Genomic DNA, 14,302 nt, shown 5'->3' with positions numbered 1-14,302 from the left:
TATGAAGAAAGTCGAGGGTTAATCCCACCTGGTGTTGGTGTTTGCCGTGGGGCTGCTGGCCGTCCGAGGTGGGCCTACCCCTGGGAGAATGCACAGAGACATGAAGCCCTTAAAAGCCCAGAGGAAGCCATCCCCGTGAAGCCGCAATCCCCAACAGATTAGCTTTCAGAGGGTTAAACGGGGCTGTATATAGGAAGGTGGTGCTGAGAGAGGAGAGGAGTTTCCCTGTCCTTCCTAGATCTTAATGGAAAGTAAAAATGGGGGGGGGGGGGGCGTAAATCCTTGGGGAATACCTGAGCCCAGGTCCGTCATCACGTGTGTCTGGGGCCAAGAGTTCTACTGTCTGTGTAACCTTCCCTCCCCTCCCCCACCCACCCGCCTCCAATAACGTAAGCCAGATATGTGGTTACAGTGCTCTCGATCAAACCCACTGGGGCGCTTCAGGTATCACACAGCTGGAATGTAGTAACTCACAGCTGTAAATTTGCTAAAACTCCAGCTGTACACTTAAAATGGGTGCATTTTACGATATATAAATTATAACTCCGTAAAGCTGCTTCCAAGAAGAAAAAAAAAACCCCATCTACCATTCTTGTTATCAGAAACATCTAATGTTTCCGTTTTATTTTCTGCATTTGTGTTTTCTTTGTAGGGATGCTTCTTTAAAAAACAACAACATCAAAATCAGAATAATACAGTTCTTATCCTCTTCCATTTCAAATTTCAGTGGCTTTTCCAATGTCGTTGCAGTTATTTGTAAATAGGATTTTATACTTGGGTTTTTAATACGTACTTGAAGAGTACGTCTTGAGTAATTTCTCATTTTAAAATAATTTCAAGGAGGGGCGCCTGGGTGACTCAGTCGGTTGAGCGTCCGACTCTTGGTTTCGGCTCAGGTCGTGATCTCACGGTTCGTGGGTTTAAGCCCCGAGTCAGGCTCTGCACTGAGCAAGAAGACTGCTCAGGATTCTCTCTCTCCCCCTCTCTTTCTGCCCTTCCCCTCCTCCCATGTTCTGTCTCAAAAAATAGCTATTTAAAATAATTTCAAGGAATACAGTGCTATGTAGTACAAAAATTTAAGTTCTGCCATCGATGCCCCCACCCCACATAGGCACTCCCCCCGCCCCCCACCCCCCCCCGACCATTCTCACTTCCCTTTCCATAGGCAACTGTTGTTCACAGTTTGGTTAAACATAATTTTTAAATGGGTAGATAATTTTGCATGTGATGGGAAAAAAAATCATACTCAAATTTTTCCCCTGTTTGGGGACATTTAGGTTGTTTCCTGTTTTGGCTATTTAAAAAAAAAAAAAAATTTTGGCAGAGGATTCCATTGGAGGCAATTCAAAGCAGACGGTAGATTTCACGGTCCTGTCTTACTCTGGAGATGTCAAAGCCATCAAGGACAGGCACTAAGTTAGACCTCGAATTGGAGGATAATTTCCAAGTAAGAGAAGGGGCCCAGCACACGGTAAGGATTCTGTGTTAAATGCGGTTCTCCTTTAAAGCACAGAACATCTTGGGGAGCCTGTGGCTCCGTCGGTTGAGGGTCCGACTCTTGATTTCAGCCCTAGTCATGATTCCAGGATTGTGGAGTCTAGCCCGCTGTTGGGGTCTGTGCTGAGCATGGAGCCTGCTTAAGATCCTGTCTCGCTCGCTCTCTGTCTCTCTTCTCTCTCTCTGCCCCTCTGCTGCTTATGCTCTCTCTCTCTCTCTCAAAAAAGAAAAAAAAAATATATATATATATACACACACACACACACACACACACACACACACATGAAGCACCAAGCATCTCAGAATAAGGGAGATTATTCCCATCATACAGATGGAAAACTGTGGTTCAGAGGGGCCAAGTGCCTTGCCCAGAATCACACAGCATCTAGTACAAAGGTCAGCTCTCAGTTGCCAGACACCAGATTGGAAGTATGACGGTTCTAGAACCAAGCAGGGCACTCTTGTTTTCCTGCGACTTCCCTTAATTCAGGCAAACACCGTCACAGCTTGCCACCCATCATCTGTCTGCAAGGAAGCACTGAACCGTTACCAGGATTCTCAGTTGAGTTTTCTTAGCTACAGTTTGAGCGCCTGCTGCATGCTAAACATTGTACTAATAATGCCTTACGTACCTTACTCAGCCATCACTTTGAGAGGGGTGGGCATCATCCCAGGTCGCCCCGCGAGACTCAGGGGAGGGCCTCAGTCTCAGGTGTGTGTGTGCCTCCAGATCTGGACTCTGCCCGCCAAACGCTGCCGCCCAGCGAGTCATTCTGAGCGCCCGTCTCCGTCAGACTGGGCCGCTGGACTGCCCCTCATTTTGTTCTCCCTCTCCCTGTTCGCAGACAACAGTGACCTGATCGCGTGCACCGTGATCACCAAGGATGGCGGGATGGTCCAGCGATTCCTGGCTGTCGATATTTACCAGATGAGCTTAGTGGAACCTGATGTGTCCAGGCTTGGCTGGGGAGTGGTCAAGTTCGCAGGCCTGCTGCAGGTATGATGGCCAGGAAGCCTGGGAGCTCTTCTTGGCTGGCTGTGTGCACACACACACACACACAGACACACACACACACAAATCATCTGTCTCTACGGTTAATTTCTGATGACACAAGGACTACATGAACAGATTGTTATTTGAAAAAAAAAGTGAAAATACTGCACAGATAAGGGTCAAGTGTGCTTTGACCCAAACCCTCAGTTCTTAAACTTTCTCCTGCATTATCAGTATGGGCCTTCCAGAGCTGCTGCACATATAAATAAACGCACATATAAATATAACCGCACGTGCTGTTTATAAACATGGTGTGCACGTACTTGAGAGTGTGTGTGTGTGTGTGTGTGTGTGTGTGTGTGTTTAATAGTGTCACGCTGAGCGTATTCTAAACTCCCCCCACCCCCCAGTCGATACACGTCTTAGAGCTGACCGCGTATTATGTGCAGACTCTCTGATGTTCTTTTCACTGCTGTGTGACTGAGCTGAGGCACAGTTAGCCAGTCCCCCGTGGCTGTCGCCAGATCGTTACCTTTACAGACAATGTTGCCTCGAAGAGAACCGTCCTTACTTCCACGTGCACTTGAGCGAGGGCTTCCCTAGGCGGACTCCAAGAAGCTGGGGCGTGCCTATTTTCAGCGTTCATAGACGCTGCCAGATTCCTCTCTAAAGCGATTGCTGCCACTGACAGTTTAGGAGCGTGACCTCGTCCTCACCCCTTTTCTAGGAGGCATGGGCTCTAAGTTGCCAAACGCAAGTTGGGACGTGGGTTTTCGTATGGTTTGTGGGTTTTCTTATTGGCAGGTGACTAATGTCAGCTCCATAACTGAATGAAATGAAGAACCAGCAGTGTTGAAAACAGCCTTCCAGTCCCCACCCCCTGTCACACACACCACCCCCCACCCCCACCCCCCGCTCCGTCCCCAGATATGCAGCAGAACCCGAGACGTGCCCTGCTCTGAGGCAGGCCGTTCCCTTGCTGGGCAGTGCATGGTCACCGGCAAGGTCTTGCCCGGGCTGACCTGCGTCCCCCCTCTGCACAGTGTGACCCACTGTCAGCATCCCACTCTCTGAGGGAGTCGCCCACGTGTTCGAGGATGCTGTTGCAACCTTTTCCCCAACCTCCTCTTTTTGAAGATCTCTCCCTTTAAAAAATGTCTTTTACAGAGAGGGATGCGAGAAACTCGACGAAGAATCTTCCATTAAAAAAAAAAGACTACCCTGTAAGAGGTTGTCCGTTAGGTGACTTAGTACGTCTTATGTATCTAAACTTATGATCAATTTCCTTTAGAATTGAGTGTCAGGAAAGTGTTTTTCTCCCTCGAAGGATTAATACGTGTCCTCCGTCAGACGATGAAAGCCACATCAACCTTTCCTTTTGGTCGCCTTCTAGTAGCTGCTACTTACTTGTCAGGCCACTCCTGTGTGCCAGGTTCTCCGCCTTAAATGTGGAACAGCCCATCTAATCTGCTGCCACATTTTGAGGCAGGTACTATTTCCAAGGACCCTGTGCCCGATTTAATGCCCACAAACAGCGACCGTCGTACTTCGTGAGCCTTTTTAGCTCATGTACCCCACCTCCTCCAGCACGTCTGACTTCCACGTCTGTCTCGCCTCGTGCCTTTATCTTGCATCACCTCAAACTCTTGTGCGATGCAGATTCTTTATACAGAAAATCCTTTCTGAGGTTTTAGATGGGATTCATCCTTATCACGCTTGCTATGGGCGAGTTTCTTCTACACCCTTCAAATGCAGCTTCCTTCACTGCCTGCTGAGTGGCCCTCCCTGTCCCTTCTTGGATTAGCATTCTCTGTTAGGGACCAGAAATTCTCCAGAGACGTGCGTGTGGGTGTCAGGGATCCCCCCCTTCTGAAAAGAAGCCAGGAAGAAGTTGGTCAGTAGATAAGTGCGCCTATCTCAGACCATGGCCAATGGCGACAGGCATTTTGGGTTGTTGTCTCCAGTATTCTCAGAAGTGAGGAAGGACTGCCACAGTCCGGCTATTTGAGGTCCCTTGGAGAGGCCAGTGCACCCATTTATTCCCTAGCAAGCCCACGTCCTCGGGGGCAGGGTCCCAGCCAGCGCGGGCTCCCCGTGAGCACCTTTGTTGCCTACCATGTCCTGTTCTCGAAGCCTGGTCTGGTTTGGGAGGCTGCTCTTTTCAGGCAAAAGCAGAGTTGGGGGAATTTGGGGAAACTCCTTTTCTATTCTTTTCTTTTTTATTCTTTCTTTCTTTCTTTTTTAAAAACTCTATTTATTGGGGCGCCTGAGTGGCTCAGTCGGTTAAGCATCCAACTTCGGCTCAGGTCATGATCTCACAGCTTGTGAGTTCGAGCCCCGCTTTGGGCTGTCTGCTGACAGCTCGGAGCCTGGAGCCTGCTTTGGATTCTGTGTGTGTGTGTGCGCGCGTGTCTGTGTCTCTCTCTCCCTCCCTTCCTCCCCCAGTCGTGCTCTCTCTGTCTCTGTCTCTGTCTCTGTCTCTCTCTCTCTCTCTCAAAAATAAACATTAAAAAGAAAAACCTCTCCATTTATTTATTTAAGTAATCTCTACACCCACCATAGGGCTTGAACTCATGACCCCAAGACCAAGAGTCGTGTGCTCTTCTGACCAAGTCAGTGCCAGGGAACCGCTTTCTTGATGAGACACGGATCCCACGGCTTCTGAGCCGCCACCCTCCTCCCGAATGTAACGAACACCCTTGCTTTTGCCACTTCCCCCACAGGACATGCAGGTGACCGGCGTGGAGGACGACAGCCGCGCCCTGAACATCACCATCCACAAGCCTGCGTCCAGCCCCCACTCCAAGCCCTTCCCCATCCTCCAGGCCACCTTCGTCTTCTCGGACCACATCCGCTGCATCATCGCCAAGCAGCGCCTGGCCAAGGGCCGCATCCAGGCGAGGCGCATGAAGATGCAGAGAATAGCCGGTGAGTGGCCGGCCCTGGCGGATGTCCCCAGGGCCCTCGGGCTCACACGCTGACCGCTAGGGGAGGACACGTGTGGCTTAGAGGAGTTACTCGTGTTGTGGTGACAGAACGGAGGATCTGCTCAGACTCTCCCCTTCCCCAGGTGTGTGATTTCTAGAGAGTTTCTAGGCCCACGTGGAGGGGAGGAGAACCCTCCCTGACCGAGCAAGAGGCCCTGAACAGACAGGTGTTGGTTTGGGACAGCTGTTCACTTCCCACACACGGGAATCTTCTAGCTTACGTGTACAAAAGGCTTGGACATTCCTCTACTACTCTGGATCCTTAACCCTTAATAAGATCAGGAGGGTCTGTCCTGTGCATTTTACAGAAGAGTAAACTGAGGCTCTGTGACTTGCCCAAAGTCACACGCGCAGCTGGTTGACAGAAGCCCAGCGCGGAACTTCCTCCTGAAAGCCCATCCCTTGCCCCCTCCCTCCACCTCTCCTGAGAGGCAGCCCTGCGTGGTGAGGGGGCCACGATGACCCAGCACTAAATTTGGAAGTCGCTGTCTGTTTCACAGGGACTGTGGTGAACGTGTGAGGAGGCCTTGCGCCACCCTGGGCAGGAAGGCCCGAGCTTTCTTAGAAATAAAGGCTCTGTACCGAGGGTGTTCCGATCACCAGGGCCGATGGCACAGCGTTCCCCCGGGGGAGCAGGCATTCTATCAACCCCCCAAATTATAAATAGCCGTTCTCCAGACACCAACGCCTTGCAGTTCGAGCACCAGTGGTCATCCTGGTGTAGCTGCTGGGAGCAGTTCCAGCCCAGTGAGGGAGGAGGAGGGGTGCTTTCTAAAGGGATTACCTAAAAATAAACCCTTGGTGGGCCGGGTTTCTGGACGCTCTGGATTGCGTTACTTACCGTGCGTGCCCCGTTGATTTGCACAGGCCTGTGTCCCATGCGTCCCTTGTTTTCTTGCTTAGCTGAAACTTGGCCTATGAAATCATTACAGAAGCATTTTGTAATGTGCAAAGTGACTTAAATCATTCCGTCCTTCCTCTTAAGATTTATTTTTAGAGGGTGGTTGTTGTTTTTGTTTTTTTTTTTTTTTTTTTAATGTAAAGCAATTTCTCAGCGCTGGCACGAAGGCTAAATATTTCATCTGAAAATTGAGAATTATGCCGTAAAGTGGCTGTTAGAATGAACGCCTCGGGTATGCCTTCAATTGATGTTAAAAAGCCCCTCCAAATTGCTCTATCATGAGATTTGTTTCTGGGAGGAAAGATAGCAACCGTGACAGATAAGCACAAACTCATAAATACACAGGTGAACGCGCGGATATGTTCTCCCTCACACGCGCCTCCCCGTGCACGTGTACATGTCTGAACTTTCAGGGCAGAATTGGCCCCGTTTGCTTTGGGGTCTAAAGTCGTACCCGCAACGAAGCCTCGCTAAGGGTCTTTTTGCCTGTGGAAGCCAAGGGTCCAAGGTGGAGACTGGCCAGCGTCCATTTCTGAATCCCTCGCGAGGCACCGGCTGTGTCCTGAGCTCAGGCGGGACCTCGGTGTCGCGCCGGTCTCCCCAGCTCGAGGCCGCCGGCTGCCTGCTTGACGCCGTCCACGCGATGTGCCCGGCAGGGGCCGCGGCCGCTCCGGCTGCGGCCCCAGCATCTACACCCCCGGCCCATGTGACGAGCATGAACCACGGTGTTGTTTGAACATAGCCCTCCTGGACCTCCCGATCCAGCCGACGACCGACGTCCTGGGGTTTAGACTCGGCTCCTCTTCCTCCCAGCACCTGCCTTTCCGCTTCTACGACCAGTGCCGCCGGGGCAGCAGCGACCCCACCGTGCAGCGCTCCGTGTTCGCGTCCGTGGACAAGGTGCCAGGTAAGCCGCCCCGACCCTGCGCCGCCTTGCACCCCCGCCCCAGGGTTCTGGGACCTTGTCTGTTGAGTCTGTGTGAGCAAGCTTCCCTTCCCGTGTCGGAATCCGGGCGGCTGGAAGTACCCGTTTCTTAGAATTCGTCAAAGCATAGCTCAAGATGCAACACAAGCCCTAGAAATAAATCTTGGCTTTCTGTTTGGTGTTCTGCCGCCTGGGTTTGGTTTTCCAGAGATTTTCTGGGGATGTGGAAGAACTTCTCAGAATTAAGACTAAGAGCTTTCTTGGGAGTTTCTTGGAAATGCTCAGATTGTTAGTAATGAGGCCGTGGGGGAGTCCTCTCCTTCTCCAGGCGGGATGACGAGTGAGGCCGTGTGCATGGTTCCTGTTCCAACCCCTGAAGAAAGGCGAGCACAGAGAGGGCTGTGCCACGGCCTTCCCTGTGGGGGCTGGGAGCACCCCTCCCACTTCCTCCAGAGCTCATCTCCCCAGAAAAGAGAAACATGAAAAGAAAGTTCGAGTGCCGCTTGCTCCTCCCAAGGGCTGGCAGCCTCTCCCCTTCCTGTTCCAGTGTGTCTAAGATAAGTCCACGTGCACCCCGTCCTTCGAAAGAGAGCCTCGCTCTTGATTGCAGAACTTCCCAAAGTTGGCCAGGGGGCCCCCTGCAAGCGTGTTAGGGTTTCAAACTCGCACTGAAATATGGCAGAATGTTTTCAAAAGCGGCTCTTGATGGAAGATCAGTTGTTGATTTAAAACGCGGCGATCAGGACCTGTCCCAAGTCAGGGCTCTTGTTTTCCTTCCGCTCCATGATTTATTCTATATTCGTTCTTTGATTGCATTAATTCATTTTAGAAATATGTACATTGTAAGCATGTGGTATTTTAAGATATAAACAGGACGTGATAAAATGAGAAATAAGTCCGCTTTGCCCCCAGAAGTAATCACTGTGAACAGTTTCTTGCCTGTGCTTCCAGAAATGTTCGTTTGTACGCCATACGTGTTTTTCTTGTCTATTTCTACACGCGGAGTCATACCACCTATGTGATTCTGCCCCTTGCCTTTTTTCACGGATACTTTGGTGTTCCACGTCAACGCACATCACTTCATGCTAAGTAACGATGAACTCTTATGTGGTATTTTAGCACATGGCTGGACCAGAAACATCTCTCATAACGTTTTGTATTGGCAGACGTTTGGGTCACTTCCATCGTTTTGCTCCTCCAGTGTCATTGGACATCCTTGGGGGGGGGTCTCAGTAGAAGTGTGCAAATCTCGACTGTCTGTGGGACACATTCTTAGCCGGGTCCAAGGGGAGGCTTTTCGTCTTGACACAGGTAGTCCCAACATGTGCTCTGGGACAGTGCATCGGCTCACGCTGCCACCCACTGCCTGGACCGTTTTCTTCCTTAAGACCCATCTTGGTCTCTAAGACTGATGGTGACACTGCTTTTGTTTTCAGCTACGAAATGCGACGTGATGCTGTTGCCTTTTCCAGGGTCTGGAGGGTTCTTTGTCAAAGCTTGTTCAGGCTGTGTCATGTTCTGTAGAGATGGTTGCTAAGTAAACATAAATGATGGCCATGAGTCTAGGTTAAATGTAGATTGCCTTGGTAGGAAATCATTTCTTCTTCTTTCTCTTTCTTTCTTTCTTTCTTTCTTTCTTTCTTTCTTTCTTTCTTTCTTTCTTTTTCTCTTTCTCTCTCTCTTTCTCTTTCTTTCTTTCTTTCTTTCTTTCTTTCTTTCTTTCTTTCTTTCTTTCTTTCCACAGAGTTGTAATTTATTATACCATTTCTATAAGCACCGCCTTGTGATTTTTTAAATTGAGATCTAATTGACATATAACATCATACGAAGAAATAATTTCTTTAGCATCATTCGGGTTTTGTCTTGGGAACGAACAGGTTAAAAAGAAAAACCTGGGCCTTACTTCCGTTCAGTCCTTTTTGGACAAGGCAAGTGTAAATAAATAAATAGAGCCAAGTGTCACATTCTTCAGCATCTGCATAATCATCTCTCTTGTTTGCAGAAAGCTTTACAATGACTTATTACCAAGTGCTCCTACCCCGCCTGGGCTCCCAGGGAGAAGTGAGGTCATCCAATGCTGGGGGTATGGGCCTGTCTCCTGTGGCCTGGGCCTGTCCAGGGAGGGGGGGGTGGTGCCCACCGCCCTGCTACTGGCCCCAGGGTCTGGTATTTAAGGTAGAGCCAGTTGGGACTGTGGAGGGTCAAAGGTAGCTGCTGAAGCTTGCCCTCCGCCCCTTCCCTGTATCTGTCCCCTGACAGCCTCTGGAGGTGCCACTCGGGTGTGGTGTGGGGAGTGGGGACACTCTCACAGATGTGGCCCTGGGGGCAACTGCTTTGGGCCCTTGGGTAGAGAGGCCTCTCGGCCTTCCCTGCCCTCATGGCCTGACCAGCAAGTGAGATCCCCAAGCCTCAGTGTGACTCAGAGAGAGGGAGGGGAGCTCTCCCCACCCTTCCCCTCCTCACCACTGGCTGTCTCAGCCTGCCCCACAGCCTCGCAGCATCTGGAATCATCCTTGGTCCTCCTCTTCACCGTCCCACCCTTGCTGGCCTGCTCTGCTTCCAGAAGACACCTCCCTGTGCCAGCCAGCTGCCTTCTCCCTAGATCGTGGAGCAGTATCCTCAGCTTCTCAGGCTTCCACCCTCACCAGTCCCCTTCGGCCAGAGGGATCTTTCTAGAACATAAGTCACATCACATCATGCCCCTCCCTGCAACCCTCCGGTAGCTTCCGGTTGTACTTGGAACAAAACCCAGATCTCTCACTCTGGTCCTGCGTGGTGGTTGTGAAACGGGCCCCAGCTGGCCTCTCAGACGCAGCCACCCAGCTTCCTTCATCCCATCACCCCCCCACCCCCCCACCCCCGGCCACACCGGCCCCTGCTGCTCCTTGAAGTCAGCACTTTGCAGAGTTTGGGCCTCGGGTCCCCTTTATACCCTTAAAAAAAATATCGAGGATCCCGAAGAGCTATAGTTTATATAGACTTTGGGTGGTTCGGTCTGTGGCACTTGGACTAAGCAAGGGACACAAGGGAACTGAGACCCTGGAAGATCGGAAGCATTCTCCCGCTTAATTTCTGTCACCAAAGCGAACGAGATGTTCCCCCCGGGCAGGGCACATGCACCCACGCGATAGACTTGGAGCTATTGCGCATCAGCCGGGGTTCGTCGCCCTCACCTTGAAAGTTTTCAGAAGCCAAGGGGTGGGGCCGGAGGGGGGCTTCCGAAGCATGGCTTGGGTTGGCCTCTGATGCCGTGGCGCCACGGCCGCCTTTGGGCTCACGAGTGCAACGCTGTCTCCCCACCCCCCACCTTTTGGAAATGGTCTTGCTCTGTGTCCCTTGCCGTGGGCCACATGGTTGCAAAACCTGGGTGGGATGCTCACTCCTGCCCAGAGGGGATCCTTCACAATGGGGAAAACAGTTCTGGGTGACTGCCAGAGGGGCTGACTCTGTCTTGCCACCCTTCCCATTTTATCTGCCGGCCAGGTGATGGTCACAGAGCTGTGTGTCTCCCCCTTACCAGCTGTAAATGATTATATTTAATGAAAATACACCCTCCATTTCCTTGGAAGAGATAGTAAAGTAGAATATAAATCAGGGCTCTTAGGTGACTAGCCACTTTGGTATATTTCTCTTTTTTCCACTGGGCTCGGAGATAAATCACAAATCCTATTTATTGGCCGGTTTTATGTTCCTGGCCCTCGCCCCTGCGGCAGGTTCACCTCAGCTCAGCTCAGCTCAGCTCTGCGAGGGCAGAGGCGTGGGTGCCCGCCTGGCCGGGGCAGGGGGCGGTCATCAGCAAACAGTGTGTGATGGGCAGACACCATGGGCAGGCGTGACCAGATCTAGAGTCTGCCTTCGAGGGGCGGCCCTCCCCCGTTAGTGCCCTCGAGGCCTTGTCCCACCAGCCCTCAGAGACCGCCGATTGCCAGAATCTGCCAAGGGAGGCAGGGTGTCCAAAACTAGACCACAAGGGCATCTTTCCACACACGGCACGGCTGGTTCCTTCTCAGCGCTCAGGACTCTGATCAGATACCTGCTCAGGGGCCTCCCCCGCCCCCAGGCACAGCTGGTTTTCTTTAATTGAGGTGAAATTCACATAACATAAAAGAAAGCGTGCGATTCAGTGGCACTTAGTACGTTCATGGTCTTGTGCCACCACCACCTGTGCTAGTTCCAAAATACCTTGATCCCCCCGCAAATAAACGCCCGTTCCCCAGGGCCCTCCCTCCCCATTCGCCCTTCCCCAGCCCCTGGCCACCACCGCTCTGCTTCCTGGCTCTATGGACTGCTCTTTTCTGGATGTTCGTATACGTCGTACGGTGTGTAGCCCTTTGTGTCTGGTCTCTTTCCCTGAGCATCACATTTGCGTGGAGGTTCCTCCATGTGGTAGCGTGTGTCCAAGCTTCCCCCGTGTGGACAGACTGCTTTTCATTCGTCCATTCTCGCGCCGTTGACGGCCACGTGGCTGGGTTCCACCTTCGGGCAAGTGTGTTCGGTGTTGCTGCGAGCATGCACGTGGAAGTTTTTAGTTGAACACCTGTCTGCCGTCCGTCGGGGTATCTCCGTCGGAGTAGAATGCCTTTCCCACGGCCTCCCGAGCCCTTGCCATCCGATGGAGTTGACCCATTTGTCTTCCCGGCTGTGTCACTTGCCCCGTGCTCGCTTGGAAGGCTCCGGGGCACTGTTCGTCTTGCCCTCCACCGCCGATGCTTAGTGAGCAGGTGCCCAGTGACTGTCGAATGCGGGCGGGGACGTGGATTGGTGGATGGAGGCTGGGCTGGATGAGCTGTTCAGTGTCCTGTCTTCCCATCAGACCGTGAACTGCGGCAGGGGCGTTGCTGTCTTGCTCCCGGCCCTGGCACCTGCATCACTTGGTGGTGGTGGCCCAGGATGCCAGCCACAGAGTCAGACTTCATCCCACCAGGGACGTCCCGCTTTCCTCTCTGGTCCCTACTTCTTGTCCCTGCTGGGTCCAGGCCGCCATTTGTCTCTGGGCAAACATCTAAATCCCTGAGCACAGGGGGAGTGCAGCGCTTTCCACGAGTGTTATCTTTATGAAAGGCAAACAAACCGGCCCTATCGGTCACTGACCCAGAACATTTAATAGTTCCGTGGAAAGGCAGCTTAGTTCCAGAGCCAGCCTCTGGCAGCTGAGTAACTGAGTGAGAACGCAGAGATCGCAGTGTGCTCAGAGCCAGCCGCGCTGACCACGAAGCCTCCAACTGACAGCCAAAAAAAAAAAAAAAAAAAAATCAATGTTTAATTCATAGACCTCAGTCCTGCCTCCTCTCCTGGGATAACGTACTAGGTGCTAATGTCATCTCATGACAGTGTTTCCCAGAAACGAATTTTTTAGGCCTGTTATTTTTCTTGTTTCCGATTAGAAAACTGGAGCCACTTCTCTCCTCCCGGCTCCCCAAGGCAAAAGAAACGCCCTTTCTGGAGTCACACAGGAAGGAGAGCCTCCCGGCACCTTCCTCCAGTCTTCTCAACCCCCTGTTAACCCCTCCCGAGCCTTCGGATCCCTGGCCAGAGACTCTAGCCACTGGGTCAGTGACTTACAGAAACTTCATTCTGACCTTCACACCGTGTGTGTGTGTGTGTGTGTGTGTGTGTGTGTGTGTGTGTGTGTTAAGTTTAAGAGAGAGCGTGAGTGGGGGAGGGGCAGAGGGAGAGGGAGACAGAATCCCAAGCAGGCTCCACGCTGCCAGTTGTAGAGCTCGACGGGGGGCTCAAGCCCACAAAGGGGATATCGTGACCTGAGCCGATGTCAAGAGTTGGACACTTAACCAACTGAGCCACCCAGGCGCCCTGCTCTGGGTGTTTTGAACAGAAAACATCATCTCTTTCTGGGAGCATGGCATAGAGTTTGACTGGAAGAATTAACTGTGCCAGTCACAGTTAATTCCGTGTTAATTCTGTATGCGTTAATCCCGTGCTCTGGATAATGCTGGGAGCTGGTGTGGCTCGCCCTGTTCTACATACGGGAAACCAAGTCTTGGACCAAGTCTGTGGAGCTCACACAGGGCAGGCTGAGAGCCATACCTGCACTGTCTGCTTCTAAATCCCACTTGTCTCCAGGCGCCCATTGGTGATGGCCGCCACTTATCTCTGATTGCCAGAGGTCAGCAAGACAGACACCCATTAGAGAGGGAGGGGCCTGCCGGGCGGCCCTGGCATAGATAGATCGTTCCCCATTCCCATCTTACGCGCACCACTCACACACTCCAAGCCCCGCCTCGCATCAGGGATAAACCTGCAAAGCAGCCGTCTGGAAAGATGCTGCCCCCCCCCCCCCCCCGCAACCACCACTTCCAAACTGGGTAGAGCTTGGAAGGCTTGTAAAGACCCCATCATGGCATAGATTTATTTGTTCCCAGTCTATCAAGAGCAAAAAGCAGAATTGAAACTTAAAAATGTTGCCTGTGTAAAATCAGGATCTGAGCTCCCTTCAGAGCTCTCTGGCAGAGGTCTCTAAGAGAGCAGCCCTTGCGTGGTTGGGTCAGAGGTATGGGGATCAGGTCCCACTCAAAACTCATCCCTGAGCTGAGTCCTAGGGTCTGCTTTCCACGCCTCTTGTTGGAGCCCCCGGGGAAGGCGCGAAGAGGGAGTGTGAGCTCGTTGTGCAGTTGGGAGCACACAGCCCCGAAGGAGTCACGTTCCTGAGTCAGGGCCCACGAGGCTCCCTCACCTGGAACGTGCCCCCAGATCTGGACGCTTTCCCAGTGCACACACTAGCACTCGGTGTCTGAGGAGCCCTCTTGCGAAACGCCGCGCAGCGGGCGGACCCAGCCCTGGGCCCCAGATGAGCCTCTCTGGGGGTGGAGGCAGGAGGAGGAAAGAGTTCCAAAGAATTGAGTGTTGCTTCACTTTTCGGGGTCATTGGCCACCTCCGACTGTCAAAGCGACTGTGTGCCCAGGAGCCTCGTGCACCCAAGGGAACGCCGCTCCGTTTGCTCGTGGAGAAGAGAGCCGAGAGCCTGGGCGGGATGCTGTGG

At 52.3% G+C, this 14,302-nt stretch overlaps 1 protein-coding gene across 10 annotated transcripts in view; it reads left to right on the top strand.

The window, feature by feature from the left end:
* CLEC16A (C-type lectin domain containing 16A) overlaps positions 1-14,302 on the top strand; it is a 203,191-nt gene that overhangs the window by 145,879 nt on the left and 43,010 nt on the right. For 5 of the 10 annotated variants that reach the window (XM_086691247.1, XM_086691249.1, XM_086691245.1 and 2 more), the window contains exons 19-21: positions 2,343-2,494; positions 5,215-5,419; positions 7,122-7,286. In XM_086691247.1, coding sequence (XP_086547373.1) covers positions 2,343-2,494; positions 5,215-5,419; positions 7,122-7,286 — 522 coding nt within the window. The remainder of the gene's footprint in view (positions 1-2,342; positions 2,495-5,214; positions 5,420-7,121; positions 7,287-14,302) is intronic. The other 5 variants (XM_086691253.1, XM_086691252.1, XM_086691246.1 and 2 more) reach the window with 1 other exon arrangement.

Source organism: Puma concolor, chromosome E3 (genome assembly GCF_028749965.1).
Source record: "Puma concolor isolate L17-30 chromosome E3, mPumCon1.1.hap2, whole genome shotgun sequence".
Lineage (NCBI taxonomy): Eukaryota > Metazoa > Chordata > Mammalia > Carnivora > Felidae > Puma > Puma concolor.
This window is presented reverse-complemented; position numbering and strand designations above follow the sequence as displayed.